General features: G+C 42.3%; 1 protein-coding gene across 1 annotated transcript; it reads left to right on the top strand.

The window, feature by feature from the left end:
* The first annotated feature begins 1531 nt into the window (after nucleotides 1-1531).
* On the top strand, nucleotides 1532-17409 carry LOC109621947 (cullin-associated NEDD8-dissociated protein 1). The gene is made up of 9 exons (XM_029869094.2): nucleotides 1532-1796; nucleotides 12468-12637; nucleotides 12694-13197; nucleotides 13265-13427; nucleotides 13490-13748; nucleotides 14133-15528; nucleotides 15662-16551; nucleotides 16615-16761; nucleotides 16828-17409. Exons 1-9 carry the CDS (start codon nucleotides 1761-1763, stop codon nucleotides 16965-16967), a joined length of 3705 nt encoding a protein of 1234 aa, XP_029724954.1. The 5' UTR covers nucleotides 1532-1760; the 3' UTR covers nucleotides 16968-17409.
* The last annotated feature ends 5729 nt before the right edge of the window (nucleotides 17410-23138 follow it).

The raw sequence follows: 23138 nt of genomic DNA, 5'->3' as shown, positions 1-23138 counted from the left end.
ATCCAAATCCGTTCAACGGTTCTAAAAAACGGTGCTCTAGAAATTTTGAGCAATGTACTCCAAATACCTTGTCCTTAAACTCAATTTTGAGTTCTTTTTCATCTCCCTTTTCATGCGCTCTTTCTGTTGTTGTCAGAGAGTCAAGAGAGAAACAGCCCAACTTTTGCAGTTCCGTGCGTCAAGCCAAAACTGAGTTTCTAGCACAGTACTCAAATTTGAGTGAATACAACCTAGTCAAAATTTCGGTTGAGTGGAAAAAACTTAAAATTAGGTATTTTTTTCACATGGAAGCAAGCGGGAACAACCCAACAAAAACATCGATGGGCCTTTTCATTTGACGTCTTAAATCAGCTGATTGTTCGGGCGTTTGACAGTTCTTCTATGAAGATGACACGTTCTTGTTAGCAGCTGTTGTTCAAGCTTTGTAAACAAATGCATGCACGGATCTGTCACATGAAAAGGCCTATTCCATCAACTCAAAATTGGCTTGACGCACGCAACCCCGAAGTTGGGTGGAAAGAACTCACTTTTGGGTAGTTTCGTCTCTCCGTGCAGGTTAAAAAAGAAAAACGGCATATCTGGACGAACATTTGAAAAGGGCCTATCTGCTTTTTGTAAACAAACATGTTTTTGTCGCTGTAGGGCCCATCTGCATCCACCCACGCACATCAACACCCTTAACAGATAGCTTGAAGAACACTCTTTCTGATAAGGGTGTTGACGTGCGTGGGTGGATGCAGATGGGCCCTACAGAGACAAAAACATGTTTGTTTACGCAAAGCAGATAGGCCCTTTTCAAATGTTCGTCCAGATATGATAAACAGAAAATTTTAGTATGGGCCGTAACGCACGACCGTACTCCCCCCTCCCCCTAGAGCGTTGCGTAATGAGCCATTTTACGAGACGTTTCGGATCAGCTGATCGCTCATTTCATGAATGAAAATTTGACAGGAGGTTGCGCCCAAGCCCGTGAGTGTTAATATCAATATCAACACTGTTGTCGTTTCGTAAAATAGACTATTTGTAGACGGCGCCTAATCTTACGAAACGAGATCACCGACGCCGAGGAGCTCGCAGCCGCCGTTAAGGAGCAGTGCGAGCACCGACGAACCGACGTAGTGGTGTTTCAAAACTGACTGATTTGAATAATCCGTTAAAAAGGGAAACGATGGGAAATGACTGGAGTGAGGCGTCTGTTTGTCTGTGGCTGCATATTTATAAAATCGAATAATCGGATGGGAAGTAGTAAGTATTATTTGAATGAACTCTTTTTACTTTTATCAATTAAGTTTTCACCTCGGTTTTCACTTCAAGTTTTTCAAGTTGGCATGAATGTCCCAAATGGAGGATAACGTGTCTCTGGAGCCGGCCTTCTGAAAGTTGTGCTCATGGTTGTGCTCTCGCCCTAATTCTGGAAAACTCCTGAGTTCTACTAACACTTCCATACTACCCACAGTGGGTTTCTATGCAAAGTGGTTTGACAACCAGTCTGCCAACCCTATCTCCACCATTTAACAGTGGGGTATTATGTTTTGCGCTGTCTGCCTGGCCGGTGCGCGACAAGCAAGCAAATTTTTTATCTTCTCATCGCGTTTTCATCGACCGTATCCGACCAGTGGTGAAAATTGTGCAGAAATCAAGCAAACTTTGGACAAAACCGTTCGAATTCTAGTGGAAAAGGTAGCGGCCGCCGCGGTGCACATCTGAGAGGTTTTATTTTCGTTCGCAACTTCCGGGAAACAGCAGAAACGGCCGTCAGAATGGCGTCCTACCAGATCGCAAATTTGCTCGAGAAGGTACGTCAGATTGATGGGGAACCAAAGTAGTAATCTCATCCTGTTTGATGGTTATATTTTCTGGATCGGGGGTTTGGAAAATAATGCCAGGCAAGGGAGGAATAGACAGAAAAGATGATGTGGGAGAGCACTTTTTTTATTTGGGTAAAAATCCAAATGCGAAATTTCATATTTTGTGTGATTTGTTTTGTATTTTGTGAAAAACGTCAATATTTACCTCCTGGAACGAAAAAATGGCTGTAGTTTGGCCTGCTTATTTTGTCAATGTCGCTTTGAAAAACTTGATTAGATTGATAGTTTTATACGATTTATAACAATTTAAAAAATAATATTAACAGTTTAAATTAGTTTTATTGGTTGCCTTTCGATATTTTTTTTGCTGAAAATTTCATACAATTCAATTCGATTTGTTTTATTATAGAGACTAAGCCTTGAGCTGATTCATCTCTTAAAAATTTTATAAATTTAAAATAAATCATATTTTCAAACCTTTTATTGAACAAGCAGACGAAACTAAATATTCGATTAAAATTTTGTTCATTAGAAATATATAAATCTTGTTTTGCTTCGCTTGATTTGATTTTTCATTCACGCTGTGGAAAGTTGCCTTCACAGCTCGCTCACGACTTTGGAATGCGTGTGCGACCCCAATGTTATTCGGCAAACTTTCAGATAAAACTACAAGGTTAAATTCATCCATACATTGTTTTCCGATGGCACTGAACTGAGATAATAGCAAATGAATGTAAATCTTTGCAAATGAATGGTTGTAACCTTGGGCGGAAGTCTTTCGTCCTGTACACATACTCCTAGATCAGTTACCGCGCCACCTTCGGTGCTTGCACCGTCGCCATTGAGGTGCCCATCGTAATGCTGCCGCCACCTCTCGACCACCTCACGCTCGCTCGTGGGAATATTCCCGTGATTATCTCGGTACATGTCGGCTTGTGGCACAAAGCCTCTGCGCGAGCGGTTCAGCTTCTCGTAGAACTTTCGTGTGTCCTTAGCGCGGTACAGCTCTTCCATCGCTTCGCGATCTCGTTCTTCCTGCTGGCGCTTCTTCATCCGGAAGACTGAGTTCTGCCTGTTCCGCGCCTGTCTGTAACGTGCTTCATTCGCTCTCGTACGGTGTTGCAGCATTCTCGCCCATGCTGCATTCTTCTTGTTTTTCAACTGTTCACATTCGCCGTCGTACCAGTCGTTGCTGTGATTCGGTGTCGCGAAGCCTAGTGCTGTAGCCGAGGTACTACCTATGGCGGATCGGATGTCTGCGGATAGCTGCGCCAAGCTGCTTTTCCGTAGGTAGGGCCACTGTTAACTGCTGCGCGTAGTCTTCTTGAGCCACTTCTACGTTACGCAGCCGTAGTCATGTTGAACCGCGGCGTTCGAACTCAACACGTGGTAAAAACCGTCAAAAATTTTGAGCGCATGTTAACAGCGACTAGGTACCCAAGTAACCACGGTGCTGAAGCCTTATTGCATGCAGATATACGGTGTATTTAAAGCAATCATTACTTTGCATGAACACTTAAGGTTGATTTAAAGTGGAAAAGGCAATTATGCGACTGATTCAAGATTATACCAGTATAATTGTAATTTGATTCTATAATTGCCCATTTCCACTTTAAATCAACCTTAAGTTTGCATGTAAAGTAATGATTGCTCTAAATGCACCTTATATCAGCATGCAATAAGGCTTCAGCACCGTGGTTACTTGGGTAGTGCCGTAGTGCTCCGAATCTATATTCGCACTGCGGTATGTTCGAATATTGGTTATTGCTTATCCAGAGAAATCTTCCAACCTGGCGGAGTGAAGAAGACAAAGAAGACCTGTTCCGCAAACGTCAAACTGCTGCACACTTCAAAAAGTATGCACACAACCTTGAAACAAAAATAAATAGTTGAAAATCTAAATTATGTTTAATGGCGTACAGCTGCATACTAAAGTGCTAAAACTACACCTAATATAGTTTAGAAATAAGTTACATGTTGTGGCAGCAATTGCCATTACATAAACCATAAATGAAACAATTTTCATTATTTTTGAATTTTATGGCAACCAAGTGAGTGAGAGCTTTTTAGCGTGAACCGAGCACTTTTGACGTTTGCGGAACGACTGCGGCGGTCGAAACCACCGCAACCCCGTTGGATTTTTTCTATTTTACCGCAATATATCCGAGAAGAATTTGCCGCCGATTAGAATGTGGTCGATTTAGTTTTCTGTCCAAAATATATAGGGGTCCAATTTATATTGATTATCCTATGTGCCCCAAAGATAAAAGGAGGACTGCGATTACCTACTCATACATGATCGAAAAATTTAATCGTTTAGTAAAAGTACTAATACTTTTTACGCCGTAAATATAAAAATTACAGGGCTGTTACAACGGTCGCGGATTTCGCGGATTTATGTGCCGTGACGCGGATTTCGTTTGGTCGCGATTTTCGCGGAATTATCTGACAAGGGAAGGTTACGATGGTGTCCCCCGGGGATTTCAACCGGGCTATTTTTGTTGCATTCTACATGTGGAAATATGAATAAATCCAAAGCCTATCGGGTGATGGGCCAGTGGTGTAGTCAGGAGGGGCCCTCAAATGGGCAAATTAGGCAAAATATAACACTATTGAAAATACTCAAACGTAATCAATATGCAAATTTCACAATGTATTGCAGTAGAAACAGGCAGAATATGCATGAATACATGATTTCGTATCATTTTTTTTTACCATAGGCGTTGCCAGGGTAAGAACCAATTGACGTTAATTTAACAAAAATGTATTACCTTGTTTATCACCCATCTCACCCTGGCAACGCCTATGGTAAATTAAAATTATTACGAAATCATGTGTACATGCGTATTCTGCCTATTTCTACTGCAATACATTGTGAAATTCGCATTTTAATAACGTTTGAGCATTTTCAATAATGTTATATTTTGCCTAATTTGCCCCTTTAAGGGCCCCTCCTGACTATACCACTGGCCCATCACCCGAAAGGCTTTGGATTTATTCATATTTCCACATGTAGAATGCATCAAAAATAGTCCGGTTGAAATCCCCAGGGGACACCTTCGTAACCTTCCCTTGTGAGTTTAGTCGCGTGTTCCGAAAATGCCCATGCCTCTATGGCCCTCAACAGTTCAAAACCACATATCAAACAAGCCCCAGCAAATATAGTTGTGATTTACTTTAAAGCTATTTTGAATTTCTACCAATCATGTTTCCTTCGAAGCTTCTGTAAAACTATTCTAAAGAAATTGAAGAATTTAATAAAACTACAAAATAAATTAATAGTTACTTATCACTATTATGTTAAAAGGTCTGCTAAGACATCGCAATTCTTTTTTCAGTTTTTTTTGTCCTAGTTAAACAAAGGCTCATAACATCGTTGATAAAACTGTGTATTGCTGAAAATCGGGGTTTTCATTTCAAACTATTACAAAAACTTCACTTGACACATTTTGATTAAATAAGTTATACTCATAGATAATTCTGCAAAATTGAACTTATGTGATTTCAAAATTTCGTGGAAAAACATCAATTTTCCGTTTCAGTTTATAAAATAATCAACGTTCAATTTCGTTAATTTAGTAACAATAGAAACCTTTGGCAAATTCAACATCCAAACTTATTCTTATCATGTTATTTTTGTTTTTTTTTTTCTCAACACTACCGCACGAGTTACGGAAGGTTAAACGTATAGGCCTGAAAATGCTACTCATACTTTGTTTGATAAAATATGTGCAGTTCGGATTGAAGACGCAGTATTTTTTAACTATTATTTTAATAAGCGTTCTTCCTCCGTAAGATGATTTATTGCCTCAGTACATCTTTATTTACAACAGTAAAGAACCAATCATAGTTAAATTTTACATATTTCAAGGATATTCTTCGAAAAGTTTTTTTCCTACAGGGTGTAAGGGCCCATATAGCCGAGGCGGTAAACGCACGGGTATTCAGCATGACCATGCTGAGGGTGACGGGTTCGATTCCCGGTCGGTCCAGGATCTTTTCGTAAAGGAAATTTCCTTGGCTTCCTTGGGCATAGAGTATTCTTCGTGCCTGCCACACGATATACACATGCAAAATGGTCATTGGCAGAGGAAGCTCTCAGTTAAAAACTGTGGAAGTGCTCATTGAACACTAAGCTGAGAGCAGGCTTTGTCCCAGTGAGGACGTTACGCCAAGAAGAGGAGGAGGTGTAAGGTTCGTGAGTGCAAACTTTTTGAAGGGTGATAGAGGACCATAAATGGTAAAAAAAATGTTCTACGCATATGGTCAAATCTCAACCGTTACGTAGTTATTGAACTTTCCATGTTTTTGATTATTATTGCCTCAACTGGCTATAACTTTAAAACAGAGTTGATGTAGGGTGGGACGGGGCAAGATGGGTCGCGGGGCAAGATGGGTCAGTGCCATTTTCGGGCGCATTACTCATGTTTTGATTATGTTAATAATTTTGTTAAATGACCAGCATGAATATACAAAAGATTGGGGCGTTGATTGAAAAAATATTCATTGGAAATAGAAAATAAAATGGTTTTTAGTCATTTTTCTTATGCGATACATTCCATATAATCTCCATATGAACGGCCACGGGGCAAGATGGGTCACCTTCAATTTTGAACGTATCTTTGGATCATTCAAAAGTTTTATTACAAGACTATCTCATAAATGATTTTAATCAAGCGGAATGAACGCTCAAAATTATAACATAAAACTATGATATTTTTTTTTTAGTGAAAACATCGATTTTCAAGTCGCCTTAGGACCATTCAAATCGTAAAGTTTTTTATATTCCGAATAAATTTATAAAATGTTTACTAGTAGCTCTTGTTTACTCAGTATGGATATGGAGCATATATGAACAAATCTTATATTATGACGTTTTTCGTTGAGAAAATGTAAATTACTTAAAAGGTGACCCATCTTGCCCCGCACTTTTTTCACGGCGCAAAATCGGTCACTTTTTAAAACTGCTTGTTTAACATCATATTTTGTATTTAATGAACTTTTTATCGACTTTTAGCATAGTTAACTAGTGTAGGTGGGGGCTGGCTCACCAACACTTCCGGTCCGCTTTAGTGCTTTATGCATCATTGTGGCCAGGTGTTGTTCTAGTTTTTCCAACTGTATTGTAAAGCATGAGCGGTGATCCTTGGCATTCTTGTGTAAATTGGGGTACTCGGAATGTTGATCGATCACCGATTATTGCTGGCAGATGCAGTGGAAAGTTTGTCTTAATACGTATCAATCGTCTCTGACAAACGAGAAAAACTGACCTCACTGATTACCTGTCTCTGAGCCAAATTTGGTATAGAGTCTTCAGTCTCAGATTAATCGCTTCATGTTTGATGGAGGCTTTTAATCCAATGGGTTACATAGCCGCTATCCGAATGAAGAGAGTAATGTTCCGCGTAATATATCACAAATCAAAAGAGGTGCGGTACATTACGAGGAGCGGATACACTGAATTGGGTACCAGACCAAGTCCCTGCTGGGTGGCACGAAATAGGTGAGCCATAGACAATAGAATCGTCAATGTCGTAGGGCATAGTATGTGACTATTGTCGAAACAACACTATTTTTGGTCATTGTCCAACCAAAATCATAAGCGGCGTCCACTTACACTAAGCGCATAACTATGTTAGGGTCAAGATTAGGATGACATCGTTGGTAAAATATAATAACACTTAGGCGCCATCCACAAATTACGTAACGCTCTAGGGGGAGGGGGGGAGTATGGCCAAGCGTTACGGTTCATACAAAAATTTTCGAGTTTTCATACAAAAAAGCGTTACGGAGGGGGGAGGGGGGGTCAAAAAATGTCGATTTTAGCGTTACGTAATAAATGGATGCTGCCTTAGTTTGTGTAGTTAGTTGAACTAGTGTTAACTTTTTATTGGGAAATTTTCTGTAGGTTTATTCTGGATTACAATGCATTAGCTGCCCTTTAACTGAATTATTTTATAACAGTAAACAACATTATTCCTTCTTGATAAAAGATGTATGGACATAGAATTGCCAAACTATACATCTGATCTGATATTTTTCCGGTACTAAATTTGGGGTAGAGAGTTAAACACTTACGGAAAATAGTTTTTCAATGTCAGACAAACATCACATGAACACAGCTACCAATGAACCAAACCTTCTCTACTGTCTTGTCATTTTTCCGCTTCCTATCCTCAATTGAACTTATCTGACACTAGTTAGGACTGCCTGTGGGAGATCCGGGTTTCTAATTATGTGTAGGACTTGTTAAAACGGGATGCCTGATATGTACTGCGGACAAATGGGCTGGAAGTACTGAGCAATCACAATTACTGTCGTACTAATCATATTAAATGCATGCTTTTCCACTTACACCCCGAACGTCGCCAACCGGCAAAGAGGACATGACGAAAAAACGCGAGATGGCCCTATCAAAAACTAGAAAGGCGATGAAAATGGTCACCGATACAACGATATGGAAACAAAATAGATGAGAAATTATCGACCAAATCATAATCTATGAACATATTGCTAATGTTCTTTATCATTCTTTCTTTTTCTCGTTTCAGCAACAAAATCGAAACCTCTCCACTATCTCTTCATTTTCTGCCTCTTCCCATCCTATTCCCACATCGTCTTATATCCTCTACCCCATCTATTTAATGTATCTGACACTTGTTGGGACTGGTAACGCCAGCGCCTGCCTGTGGAAGATCCCGGTGTGCTAATTCGGTGTAGGACATGTTAACGGGGGAGGCTTAGTAGGTCCACATCTGCCTTCAAGCAGATGGGCTGACAGTTGTCGGCCTGGGTGTGGACTGAGCAATTACAATTACAATTACAATTTTAGCATAGTTAACTAGTGTATTAAAGAGTAGCGGACGAATACAAACCAATACGATTTGTATTTACAAAGTTATGGTGATCCATCCTTAGGTGACCCATCTTGTCCCGCCCCACCCTACACGTGCTGTAGTCCCATGTACGGCAGCCACATTGCAAGCAAGCTCCCAGGAGCACAGTACATTTTGAGACTGAAAGTTGTGCGCCTCATTTTTCTCAAGATGTGTCTCATGAGCTTCGTCTCATGCGCTGATTAAATTAGAAAATTTCATGACAAAAACTTCCTAAACGAACGAGAATTGAAACCTCTACCTTTGCATTGAGAGTGCCTAGTCGTATCGCATAGACCAACCAGACGCTTGTGTTGTGTACGGATAAAAGTTGTTGAGGTTCTTCGTTACCAAGAAGTTGTTTTTCACCTTAGATACCAACAGCTCATACAGCGCATGAGACGAGCTCCCCGGGAGCTATGTGCCTAGCTCGCACCTACCAGCGCAGCACACTGCGATTTTGAAGAGCTGGGAGACAATTTGGTTTGAGGCTCGCTGTCACATTTATGTACACATGAGCGATGGGAAACTCTGCTTTAAAATGGTCAAACTTATCGCAGTTTTTTTACCCTTATTCGAAAGATTATTAAATTTTCTATCAAATTACTTCTTTGAATCGATTGGTTTAGTTAAATAACCAAGTTGTCTAGAGCAAATAGCTTAAAAATAGTGTGTTTCAATTTGGTTTTGTCATATATTTTTGAAACATACATAATAAATTAAAATTCTTTCTACGGCAAAGTTGAAGCTCCTATTCCACTCTACAATTCGTTCTTTGATACCAAACTTCTAGCTCTTATCGTTTTCTTGCAATTTCGATTTGAATATGCGGCACAGTGCGCACCTTGACAGTTGCAAATTTATAATCTGAAATGCGATTTTTAACTCGAAATTGAAAAAAAACGATAAGAAATAGAAGTTCGATTTCAAAGAACGAATTGTAGAGTGAAACAGGGGTCAAGGAAGACATCATATATATAAAATCCCAGAGTTGTCTGTCCTTCCGTCACGCTTTGAAATGTTTCACTGAAATGTTTCACTGAATGAAAGCTACAATAATCATTGCACTGGCATTATACCTATGTTGACTTGGTGCATCCTTGCATTGGTGCCTCATTGCACTGGTGCGTCGTTGCATATGTACATCGTTGGATAGGTGCAACATTGCATTGATGCGCATCATAGCAATGGTGCATCATTGCATAGGTACATCTACATTGATGCATCGTTGCATTGGTCGTACTTCAAAGCATCGTAGGATTTTTAAGCATTGTTCTGTTAAATCAATTCAACAGTTTCTAGAATTTTCTTTCTATTCTATGGGTCAGAACCCTACAACAGTCATTTAAAGTCAAAAGGTGGATGCTTGGAAGTATACCTTCAGGCGCTTCTCGATGAGATGCCCAATGCTGTGAAATTTTTCACATATGCATTGATCTAATAGCTTTCGTGGAATCTTTTAAAAAGTTTCCTTCAAGAAGATTCTGTGAATAAAAATCATGGATATCAAATCCCAGAGTTTTCCGTTCTTCCGACACGTTTGAAATGTTTCGTTCACTTTTTCATATGGTCATACAAGTATTATCTTTCCATTGTTCCGTTGTACATTAGTGCATTGTTGTATTTTTGCATTGGTGTATCGTATTGTTGCATCGCTGCATTAGTGTATCGCTGCATTTTTTTCATATTTTCTTGATGCATCGCTGCATTTTTGCATTGGTGCATCTTTGCATTGCTGCCTCAATCCTGTAGAAAGATCTAGAAGTTTCTTTCATTCTATGAATTAGAACCCTACAACAGTAAGGGAACGTCCATAAATTACGTCACGCAAAAATTGATCATTTTCAACCCCCCCTCCCCCCTATGTCACACTTTTTGTATGAGACCTCAAAAATTTTCGTATGGGTTGTCACGCTTTGCTGAACCCCCCCTCCCCCCTTAAAGCGTGACGTAATTTATGGACACTCCCTAATATACAAGCCAATGTTGGCTATGTAATAGTATACCTTCTGGCGCTTTCTAAAGAGGTGCACCATGCTGAGTGAAATATTTCATATATGCACAAGAAAGCTTTTAGAAAATTCCTTCTAGGAGGTTCTAGGATTGTATAAAAACTACTTTTTTAAGGAACGTGGCTAGCCACGTTGGGTCTGCTAGTTTTAATTTATTACGCATTTTTCAAAGATAATTAAATTAACAAAAACAAACTAGAACACACTACTTTTGACCTATTTGCTCTAGAAAACTTAGTTATTTAACTAAAACAATCGATTCAAAGATGCCCTTTGATAGAAAACTCAATAATCTTTCGAAAGTTCAATAACTACGCAACGTTTGAGATTTGACCATATGCATAGAACAATTTATTTGACCATTTATGGTCCTCTATCGCCCTTTAAAAAGTTTGCACTCACGAACCTAACACCCTGTATATATAACGAATAGCATTCTAGATTGTTGTAAAATTATAAACTATTTTCTAAATGTTTTAAAGATAAATCGAAAATGCTTTTTCCTCGATTAGTTTATCTGCATCAATTCTCGATTCTCGATATTAGCCAGAACAAACTCAATCTATCTATATATATAAAAATGCAGTGGCATACGTGGGACCGCGCATAACTTGCGAACGGAAGGTCCGATTTTAATCATCTTAGTTTTGTTCTGTTAGTTTTCACCCAAGGAAGGTTTATGAGGTAAAAAACATGGAAAAATTGAGAGTTTTTGAAAGTCGATCTTCCATACATTTTGTCATTTTTGGTCTTGGATAGAAACTTGAAACGTCAAAAAATGCAGTAGGCAAGACAAAGTTTGCCGGGGTCAGCTAGTTTTACCATAAAATTTTTAAATTTCTTGAATAGTTTATTTGTGTCCCCCTTCAAAATGTTCAATTCCGATCAACATTTTCCGAGAAGGGTGAGGTGGGGGTTTGACATAAATCATAAAAGAAAATCAAAATTGGTGTCAGTCTTATAGCTAAAGTTGTATTTGGACAATAGCACAATTAATTTAATGATTACACTAGTTTACAGCATTTTTGAACTCGGTAAGCTGATGATCATTTTTGGTGTAGAATCATGCCCTGAGTTCGAAAACGCGAAAGAAAAAAATTACAGTAGAGCGGAATTTTTTTCGACTTTCCATACAAGGTTGATGATTTGAAATCGATTTTTGTTCTATTTTTAAGCTAAGTCGTTAACTTCAAACATCTCATTTTCCGTAATCAATGGTCCGATTGAGCTGAAATTTTTACTGTAACTCGCCTACATATGATATGTCAAATAAACGTCGAGAAAGAATTTTTAAGTTGTTTTTTTCTTATTGAAAAAAATACATTTCTTCAAAAATTTTTGAAAATTTTGCTAAAATTTAAGAAGATCGTCCCTAAAACACGCCAATATCTCGAATTTCATTAATCTGACGCAAAATCTGTGTTCAGATGATCGAATGGTATTGTATTCAGCTTTTAATTTATGGAAAAAGATTTAAAATTGGTTGAACAAAACGCAAGATATTTGAATTTTAGTAAATTACATATTTTGAAAAGTTGCAAAGGTCGATATTGAGCTAAAACTCAAAAACTGTTCTACCTAAAATTTTTTGAAGGTCGGTTTCGAAATCAGCACTAAATTGTGCTTCAAAAATTTTGGTCGTTGACAGAAGTTCACGACTTTCATTTTATTTTGTAAACTTGTGTTATGATTAGCGAAAATTGGACCCGCACGAAGAATAAATTTCACCCAAAATCACCGTATATAATCGTTACATTTTACATCGTTTGCAGATGACGTCCAACGATAAGGACTTCCGCTTCATGGCCACTAATGACCTGATGACGGAACTCCAGAAGGATAGCATCAAGTTGGATGATGAATCGGAAAAGAAGGTCGTCCGAATGGTGCTCCGTTTGCTGGAGGACAAGAACGGCGAGGTGCAGAACTTGGCCGTAAAATGGTAACTCAATTTAAAATCTAGTTGATGTGTCATTTATCAAAAATATCCTATTTTAGTCTTGGCCCTCTGGTGAACAAGGTGAAAGAGAATCAGGTGGAAACCATTGTCGATTCTCTCTGTGCAAACATGGTATCGAACAACGAACAGCTGCGTGACATTTCGAGTATCGGACTGAAGACGGTCATTTCGGAGCTGCCACAGTCGTCGAACTCGCTGGTGCCGAACGTGTGCCAGCGGATCACCGGCAAGCTGAGCAATGCCATCGAGAAGGAAGACGTTTCGGTCCAGCTGGAGGCTTTGGATATTCTGTCGGATTTGCTCTCCCGATTCGGCGATTTGCTCGTTCCGTTCCATGACCTTATCTTGAAGGCTCTGGTCCCTCAGTTGGCATCTGCTCGGCAAGCCGTACGCAAACGTACGATCGTGGCACTGTCGCATCTGTTGACGACCTGTAATAACAATGCGTACAACAAGGTCGTTGAACACCTGCTGGACGGGTTGGAGAAGCCGCAGGATCAGAGCATGGTGCGAACCTACATCCAGTGTTTGGCCGCTATTTGGTATGATGAATTAATATTAATGATTAATACTAAATAACAGTGTAATCCTCGTTCTTATTGATTTCAGCCGTCAAGCTGGCCACCGTTTGTGCAACCACATCGAGAGAGTAATGTTTTTGCTGAACCAGTACAGTCACCGGGATGACGACGAGCTTCGCGAGTTTTGCTTGCAGGCTTGCGAGGCCTTTGTACAACGTTGTCCGGAGGCAATTATGCCACATATTCCTGCGGTAAGTTGTACTTTGTCAGTCGGAGGTGTTGTATGCGACATAACGATTGTTGCCTTCTCTAGATTGTTGATCTGTGCTTGAAGTACATCACGTACGATCCGAACTACAACTACGAGGCTGATGATGGTGATGGTGGCGTCGCGATGGACATGGAAGACGATGAAGACATCGACAGCGAGGAGTACAGCGACGATGACGATATGAGCTGGAAAGTGCGTCGCTCGGCAGCCAAATGTTTGGAGTCGGTAATTTCGACCAGACATGAACTGTTGGAAGACTTCTACAAGACCCTTTCGCCAGCGTTGATTGCACGATTCAAAGGTAAAATATAGTGATTCTCTCTACTTTATCAATTTTGAGTGTATATGGCTCTGTTGAAAATGCTTTGACATCCATGTGCACAAATGAAACATGTGCTCGATGAACAAATTGAGATTTGAATTATGTTGTGCACATGGATGTTTTCAACAGTGTAATTTCCACATAACTTGGTAAGTCAAAGCAAAATCAAGAAATTGCCACATGTAGAAGGCTGATTTTTAACAATTACGATGCAAATTAACAAATATTAGAGCGTGAAAAAGGCATCACATTCACATAAAATGATTGCATTTATTTAAACTTCAAAATTTGCTCAAATTACAACTTATTACATTGGTACAGAAAATCAAGTTTATCGAATAATCACCTCCTTAATTTTTTCAGAACGCGAGGAAAACGTCAAGTCGGACATTTTCCATGCCTACATTGCTCTGCTAAAGTCTACACGGCCCATCGGTGACGATATGGCGCACGATCCGGATTCCATGGAGCAGGTTCCTAGCTCGATCAGTATGCTTCAGAACCAAGTGCCGATGATCGTCAAAGCCGTGCAACCATTGATGCGCGAGAAATCGGTCAAAACCCGCCAGGATTGTTTCCTGTTGCTTCGCGAACTGTTGAACGCATTGCCCGGCGCACTGTCTCAACACATTGATCAGCTGATGGGAGGAATTCACTACTCGCTGAACGATAAAAACTCGACATCGAATATGAAAATCGACGCATTAGGGTTCGTCTACTGTATGCTGGGTGGACACAATCCGCAAGTGTTCCATCCGCACATTAAGACGTTGGTACCCTTGGTCGAAGCTGCTGTCTTCGATCCATTCTACAAAATTGCCACCGAGGCTTTATTGGTTTTACAGCAGCTGGTCAAGGTAATTCGACCGTTAAATATCCAGACCAACTTCGACTTTACTCCATATGTACATCCGCTATACTCGAGCACTTTGCAAAAGCTACGTTCTCCGGAAGTGGATCAGGAAGTGAAGGAGCGAGCAATCGCCTGTATGGGACAGATCATTGCCAACATGGGTGATGTATTGCAGCAGGAACTTAATACCTGTTTGCCGTTGTTTATGGAAAGACTGAGAAATGAAGTGACCCGGCTGAGCTCAGTGAAGGCTCTTACGATGATTGCAGCTTCACCCTTGCGAGTCAATCTCAGCCCAATAATCGCCGAAGTTGTCCCAGTTCTGGGATCGTTCCTGCGGAAGAATCAACGAGCACTCAAACTTAATTCGCTCACCTTGTTGGACACCTTGGTCACTCACTATCACCAGCTCATCGATGACATATTGCTCCGGAATGCCGTTTCCGAAGTTCCACCGTTGCTGTCGGAGTCGGATCTCCACGTTGCACAGCTGTCCCTTGTGCTGCTAACTTCAGTAGCACGACATCAACCGCAGGCTTTGATTGGTGTTCACGAGCAAATTCTACCGGAGGTTATGACTCTGGTTCGCTCTCCATTGCTCCAGGGAACTGCTCTGAACTGCACCTTGAACCTGTTCCAAGCGTTGGTGCACGCCAATCTGCCGGGACTTAGCTACCGCCATCTGCTGAACATGCTGATGTATCCACTCAACAACCAACAGCCGGGACACCAGTTGCACAAGCAGGCGTACCATTCGCTCGCCAAGTGTATAGCGGCACTCACGCTGCAGGTGCCAAATGAAGCCGTGGCCGTTGCTCGAGAGTTTCTTCGGGAGATCCAGAACCGACGCAGCGATAGTCACCTGGTGTTCTATCTGCTTACCATCGGCGAGATCGGAAGGCATTTGTAAGTATTGATCTCAAGACAAGACTACTATCAAAGTTCATCATCATACTATCAATTACCTACTAAATTACGTAGTTTGATCTAATGTCAGATCAGTAACGATTAAAACAATATTCCTTATTTCACATTTCAGCAATCTCAACTCGATCGATTCTTTGGCTCAAATAATACTCAACTGCTTCTCAGCATCATCGGAAGATGTCAAAGGGGCCGCATCGCACGCGCTGGGCGCCATCGCTGTCGGTAACTTGACCCACTATCTGCCTTTTATTTTGAACGAGATCGAAGCGCAACCGAAGCGACAATACCTGCTGCTGCATTCGCTGAAGGAAGTTATCTCCTCGTTGTCCACCTCCAAACATGGTTTGGAGCAACTGCTCCCATCCGTTCCGTCCATCTGGGCCGAACTGTTCAAGCACTGTGAATGCTCGGAGGAAGGATCTCGCAACGTGGTGGCTGAGTGCCTGGGAAAACTTGTGTTGGTCAATCCGGAAGAATTGCTACCACAGCTGCAGATGGCCCTTCGTAGCGATAGCCATTTGATGCGCACGGCTGTCGTTTCGGCAATCAAATTCACCATATCTGACCAACCCCAATCGATTGACCCCTTGCTCCGACAGTGCATTGGACAGTTCCTGTTCGCTCTGCAAGATCCGGAACCGGCGGTTCGACGCGTAGCGTTGGTTGCATTCAATTCAGCCGTTCACAACAAACCAAGTCTGGTGCGGGAATTACTTCCGGAATTGCTTCCGCAATTGTACTCCGAAACCAAGGTCAAAAAGGATCTTATTCGGGAGGTAGAGATGGGTCCCTTCAAGCACACCGTGGACGATGGCTTGGACATTCGGAAAGCCGCCTTCGAGTGCATGTACACGTTACTGGAACAAGGACTGGATCGTGTCGATATCATGCAGTTCCTCGAACACGTGCAAGCTGGACTAAAAGATCACTATGACATTAAAATGTTAACTTACTTGATGACAGCACGCCTTGCAGTTCTTTGTCCTTCGGCCGTTCTACAGAGTAAGTTAACCGAAAAGTTAAATGCAAGCTTGAAGTACTCTAATGTCTTATTTTTCTTTCCAGAACTAGAACAGTTTGTTGATCCGTTGCGGGCGACCTGCACACTGAAAGTGAAGGCCAATTCCGTAAAGCAAGAATACGAAAAACAAGATGAACTGAAGCGATCAGCCCTGCGAGCTGTCGCCGCTCTCCTTCAAATCCCGAAAGCAGGTATGACTCAGTACTTCAAAATCCTCAATTATAGAATACAATACCGATTCCAACTTCTGTTTCCAGACAAAAATCAACACCTGGCAGAGTTTCTGTCGTTGATTCGCAGTTCCTCGGAATTACAACCGTTGTTCGAGTCCGTGCAGAAGGACTCTTCCGTGCTGGCCAGTACCAATGCCGACAGTCTTTCCATGGATCAGAGCTAGGTGGAACGTTGTGGCGGCAGTGCGATAGTTTCTGGCTATTGGTTCAAGAAACGAAAGGTATGGTAAGTTATTACTGCTCATGTGTTTATACATCTTCGGGGTAAAAAGATCGACAAACGCGAAACACATTGAACATCTCACATGTACGACTGTTGCAGCAAAACGGAGGAAAAGTTTTGCGATTAAAGAAAACGTCGTATTCAAACGAATGATTGATGCATTTAGTTTTAATAGCATTTCCGTAAAAGTACGCTAGGTTTACGGCAAATGATTCGATGCGCCCATTCACCAATGAATGGAAATGTTTACTGACATGGCAATTTCACGATCAGATGGGAACATCAAACAACATAAATATTTTACTTCGTTTTCTGCAACCTTTAAAACCACATTGCTGAATTCTATCAGATGTAGTTACAATAAAACCCACTGATACAATTTAGTCGTCAATATAATTTTATCACTTCTAGAACTATTCGAAATGTCACATTGGAGGCTAAGCGCAGGCGATAAATCACGTAGGACATTCCTCAGATTTTCCTCTTCTCTTTTGTAGATTTCGTATCTATTTGTAGATACCGTGAGGTCGCCATTCACCGCTCATTTAAGGCCAATCACACAAAAAATATCAAATATTAATAAAGTGCCGTAACAAAAGTGAATGTAACATGCTGCCTAGGGTGGCCCACACTTATATGAAAAACAAAAATTTCGAAAAATGTCAAGTCTTATTTCCTCAATCAGTTGTTTTGGACTCCCAGGAGCTACGTTCAAAATTTGACCAAAATCTGTTGAGCCTAAGGGGGCGCTCAAAACGCTTGAAGTTTGTATGGGAAAACTTGGCCAAATGTATGCAGAAATTTTAAGTTTTCGAATTTTGTCGCTAGGTGGCGCTGTAAGCGTTCAATAAACAAACCCTTCGGTATTATTGTAGGTGACTATATGCCAAAGAATTTCGTCGAAGACCGCGAAGTGATCCGACGGCTGTGAAAAAAGTTATACCCTAGGCAAAGTGAGGCAAAGTATTGAGATTTCATTATTGATATTATTCCTTTACATGTATTGGAAAAACAACAATAAAGTTTATCCTCACTTTACCTAGGGTATAACTTTTTTCACAGACGTTGGATCACTTTGCGGTCTTGGACAAAGTTGTTTGGCATATAGTTACCGTAATCCGGGGTCAAATTGATCACTTTAGAACAACTTTTGCGGATAACATCACTGCCAATTCAAATATTGCTAAAAGAATTTCTGTAAAACCAGTACCCTGTAGATCTCCATGGAACCATGTGACAGAATTTTGTTCAACAAATTTAAACTTTAAGTTTCATAACTCCAAATATCAAAAAATTGAAAATGCCAATTAGGGGTGAAATTGATCAGTATACAATTAAGCATCGGTTGGGAAGGAAAATTTCCTTCTCCGCTTAATTTTGCTCTTCTAAAACCGAATAACGCGTTTAAAATCTTACAACTAGTGAATTTAATACTTTAAATGCAAAATTAAATTTTGAAAGGAGACTGGGCGAATCTGGGCCCGGAATGTACACCAATGACCCATAGCTTTTTCGAAAGGTCTAATTGAGACAAGAAAAAGTTGCTATGGGGCCAAAAATATTCATCATGGGAGAAAAAAGTTATTTGACATTGTATGGGACGGATTTTAGTTGTTTTTGTTGTAATTATTTGCATTATTTTTTACTGCAACCAATCTCAAATAAACCAAATGTCTCATCTGTCAGTGTTATACGCAATAATAAGTCATTCTATTACAAAAAGCAGATAATAATGGTTTCAGGAACAAGCCAATGCATAGAAAAGGTTGGGGTTTCTGCAAGTATTTTGGGAAAAAGTGGAGGGGCACGTAGTGTATTAATCTATGTGTTAGGAGAGAAGCCGAACCCCCTGTTGCAGAATCCAACTACCGTCACCAGCTCTGCGCTGGCAAAGAAAACCCTCTCACACATACACATGTATCTTTCTTTAATAAAAGCATAACCATAGTTGAACTCGTGTAAATCGGACGCATTTTTATTTCGGTTCCGAGTTTCCCCAAAAATACAGTCCGCTCGGCTTATCGGAAGGCACATTGGTCCTTCTATGGCCGGATAAAGTGAGAAGTAGTGGAAAAACGTCGACGCGAGTGTTTTTTCCGCGAAAAATCGTCGAATTCGAGCATTCACCAGAAACGCTGGTCGGGTGCAGCGACATGCCATCGAAAATGCAAATGGCCGTCGCTCGGGATAAGTGAGAGTGATCGTGTTGCGTCATGTCCACTCCGGCGAAAACAGTCGCCGAACAGAAATCACAGCAGAAAGCAAAGCAGGAAGTGTCTAAAATGGAGGAACAGCTCAAGACTCTCTCTCATCAGAGAGGGGCAGTGAAGGGCAAACTTACGCGTGTGAAAAGTGCTATCGAGCACAGTGATGGTGCACCCAACCCGAACATTATGAATCTGCATTTTCTTGGGTTGCATCAAAAAACAATCGAACAATCGTACCGGGAATATAACGAGTTTCAAAATTTGATCCACGCCCTGCCCCTCTCTGAGGAGAGACGAGCCGAACAAGAAGCAAAATACATCGAGTTTGAGACGATGTACACCGATCTGTCGATTCGGCTGAGTATGCTGATGGAAGCGGCCACGAAGCAAAAAGAAGAACAAGAAGCGGCAACGAAGAAGAATGTCGTCGCCGTCGCAGCCCCGACGTCGTCGGTCACACTCGGAACAGCCATGCCTTACCTTTCCCCACTTCAAGCGCCGCTGCCGACCTTCGATGGGTCGTATGAACGATGGTTTTCGTTTAAATCCATGTTTACGACCATCATGAACCGATACCCGCATGAAGATCCAGCTATCAAACTTTACCACCTACGCAACTCGCTTGTTGGTCCGGTGGCTGGAATTATCGACCAGGACATTGTGAACAGCAATGATTACAATGCTGCCTGGCAGTTCCTGACTGATAGATTCGAAGACAATAGGATCATCATCGACAAGCACATCGAGTGTTTGTTCAATTTGCCGAAGATTACGAAAGACAGCTTGGCAAATCTCCGAAAGTTGCTTGACGTGTGCAACAAAAACATTGAAGCCTTGAGGAACCTGAACCTCAGACTGGAAGGTCTCGGCGAACAAATGGTCATCAACATCATCTCTTCGCGGATGGATAAGGCAACAAGAGTCGCATGGGAGACGCGGCAGAAGCCGGGCACGTTGCCCAGCTACAAGGATACGATTGCGTTCCTGCAAGAACAGTGTAAAGTGATTGAGAAGATTGAATCGAACACCAAAGTGGAAAGTGTGAAACCGAAAGCGGTGGTCAAGGCCCACACGCTAGTGAACACAAGTGAACTGAAACCCGATACGAAAAGTGAACTAAAGTGTGCTGTATGCAAAAATACTCATGAACTATGGAAATGCGAGAGCTTTAAGAAAATGAACGTGAGTGAGAAATATAACACGCTGAAGAAATCAGGATGCTGCTTCAACTGCTTGCAGAGAGGTCACCGCACGAACGGTTGCACTTCAACGCACAGCTGTCGTGAATGCGGCAAGCGCCACCACTCATCGCTTCACACCAACGAAGTTCCCAGCTCCAGGACATCAGATTCGGTTGTCACAACCGCACCGAATGCCGCCATTGAAGATACACGACCACCTCGCAAGGAATCCGATGTCGGTAACCAAGTTGACACACCCAAAGTCGGCACTGGTACGACCCTCAGCGTTAATGTCGGATGTCAAACGAAGCAAAAACTGCTGTCTACTGCGGTGGTGCGGGTCCGTGGTTCCAATTCGGTTGTGTACCCCTGCCGGGTCCTGCTGGATTCCGCATCGACAGAGCATTTTGTCACCGAGCGATTCGCTAACTTGGTCGCTCAGAAGAAGGAACCTGTTGACTACACTGTCAGTGGTCTCAACGGGACGAACACAAGAATCCGTTGTTTGGCACGCCTGACAATCGAATCCCGCACCGGTGATTTTCATGCTGATTTGGAATTCCTCGTAGCACCGAGGATTACTGGTGACATTCCAGAAAGGTCTTTCAGCGTAGCAGCATGGCCCATTCCTATCGACGTCAAATTGGCAGACCCGGAATTCAATCGACGAGGACGCATCGACATGCTCGTTGGTGCAGAAATCTTCTGGGACGTTGTGAAGAGTAACCAGCTGAAGCTTGGATCCAACCTGCCATTACTCACCGACACCGAGTTCGGTTGGGTCGCCGGTGGAATAGTTCCGTCTGACGCGCCTGTGATCGCTCGATCTTTCTGCCAAACGGCCGACGAAGACTTGAGCGAAATTCTACGAAGCTTCTACCAACTTGAGGCTTGCGATGAGATCCAGCATCCGAACCAACTATCCGACGAGCGTTGTGTAGAGCACTTCCGTGAGACCCACCAGCGAGATCAGAACGGAAGGTATTACGTGCGCCATCCGTTCAACGACAGGAAAAATGAGCTTGGCGATTCCCTTCCTGCGGCGACGAAGAGGTTCTTCTCGCTGGAACGACGACTGGCCAGGGAACCAACAATCAAGGAACAGTACGCTAGCTTCATGCGAGAATATGAAACCCTCGGCCACATGAGCGCAGTAACGGTGAACGAGAATGAGGCGCCGAACTCCGCTTACTACATACCACATCACTGTGTAGTGAAGCCTACCAGCACCTCGACTAAATTAAGGGTCGTTTTCGACGGCTCGTCAGCGTCTTCTTCGGGAGTGGCAATCAACGACGCCCTGATGTCAGGACCGAACATCCAAAACGACTTGTTCTCTATCCTGTTGAACTACCGAAGCTACAGGTACGTTTTCACGGTGGACGTCGTCAAAATGTTTCGACAGGTAGGCGTTCTTCCCCCGGACACTCGATACCAAAGAATAGTATGGCGCTACGAGCGGAACGAGCCACTGGTGGTGTACGAGCTTTCGACGGTCACCTACGGGCTGGCATCGTCGGCCTTCCAAGCGACTATGGCACTCCGCCAGGTCTCAGAGGATCATCAGCACGAATACCCTCAAGCGGCTAGGGTAATCAAAAAGAGTACCTATATGGACGACGTGATTGGTGGTGCGCATACCATCCAGGAAGCGTGCGCATTACAGCAACAAGTAAGTGGATTGTTGGCGAAGGGCTGTTTCGGGACGCACAAATGGTGTGCCAATCGGCCGGAAATACTGCAGCACGTTGAAAAGGAACACCGTGGCACGGATTTCAAGGTAGGTGACGCGGACTCGATCGTTACCAAAACCCTAGGTGTCGTTTGGAATCCTCTAGACGACTGGTTTTCGTTCTCTGTCGTCCCTGGCAACACGGAAGCTACAACGAAAAGAAAAATTCTCAGTGAGGTTGCGAAGATATACGATTTGCTGGGTTTGGTTGGCCCGGTAATCACTGCGGCGAAATTGATTCTTCTAGAGGTCAGCGTACTACAAGTTGACTGGGACGACCCCGTCCCACAGGACATCATCCACAAGTGGCGTTGCTTCCGTGACGAATTAAGTTGCTTGAACAGTCTACGCGTACCCAGATGGATTTCAACGGAAGGCGTCACATCCATTCAGCTACATGGGTTTTCGGACGCCTCAGACGTGGCTTATGGGGCATGCCTCTATACTCGCGTCATCCAGGAGAATGGCACAGTTACCATGCATCTAATCTGCAGCAAATCCAGGATTCTTCCAAAGAAAACGGGTAAGTGCAAGCCAATCACTACTCCTCGTGCCGAGCTGCTAGGTGCTGTGCTTCTGTCACGGCTAACTGAAAGGGCGATTGCTGCGATCGATATCGACTTCGAATCTGTAAACCTGTGGACCGATTCTCAGATCGTCTGCTGCTGGATTAGAAAACCACCGGAGGCCCTGCAATTGTATGTCTCTAACCGAGTGAGACGCTTGGAACATTGTGCCAATATGTGCCCAGTACACCATCATACATGCTGTGTGGCACTCCGAGGCACACCAAGGCACAGTTTAGGCACTTGAATTTAAATGAAAAATCTAGGCAACCATGTGCAAATGGGCCTGCAAAATCAAAACAAACAGCTGGTTGCCTTGGTGGTTGCCAAGTAAAATCAAAATCACTTCCAGGCAGTCAGCAACGGCACCGCAGTGGCACACCGAGGCACACTGAAGCACGCTTCGATGATTATTGGCACTCTAAT

Source organism: Aedes albopictus, chromosome 2 (genome assembly GCF_035046485.1).
Source record: "Aedes albopictus strain Foshan chromosome 2, AalbF5, whole genome shotgun sequence".
Lineage (NCBI taxonomy): Eukaryota > Metazoa > Arthropoda > Insecta > Diptera > Culicidae > Aedes > Aedes albopictus.
Note: the sequence above shows the minus strand (reverse complement) of the source record. Positions and strands in the feature narration are given on the sequence as shown.

Coding starts and splice junctions, on each gene's coding strand:
- LOC109621947 (XM_029869094.2), top strand. CDS start 1,761: ATGGCGTCCTACCAGATCGCAAATTTGCTCGAGAAG. Junction 1,797..12,467: donor TCGCAAATTTGCTCGAGAAG/GTACGTCAGATT, acceptor CATCGTTTGCAG/ATGACGTCCAACGATAAGGA. Junction 13,749..14,132: donor GTTGATTGCACGATTCAAAG/GTAAAATATAGT, acceptor TAATTTTTTCAG/AACGCGAGGAAAACGTCAAG.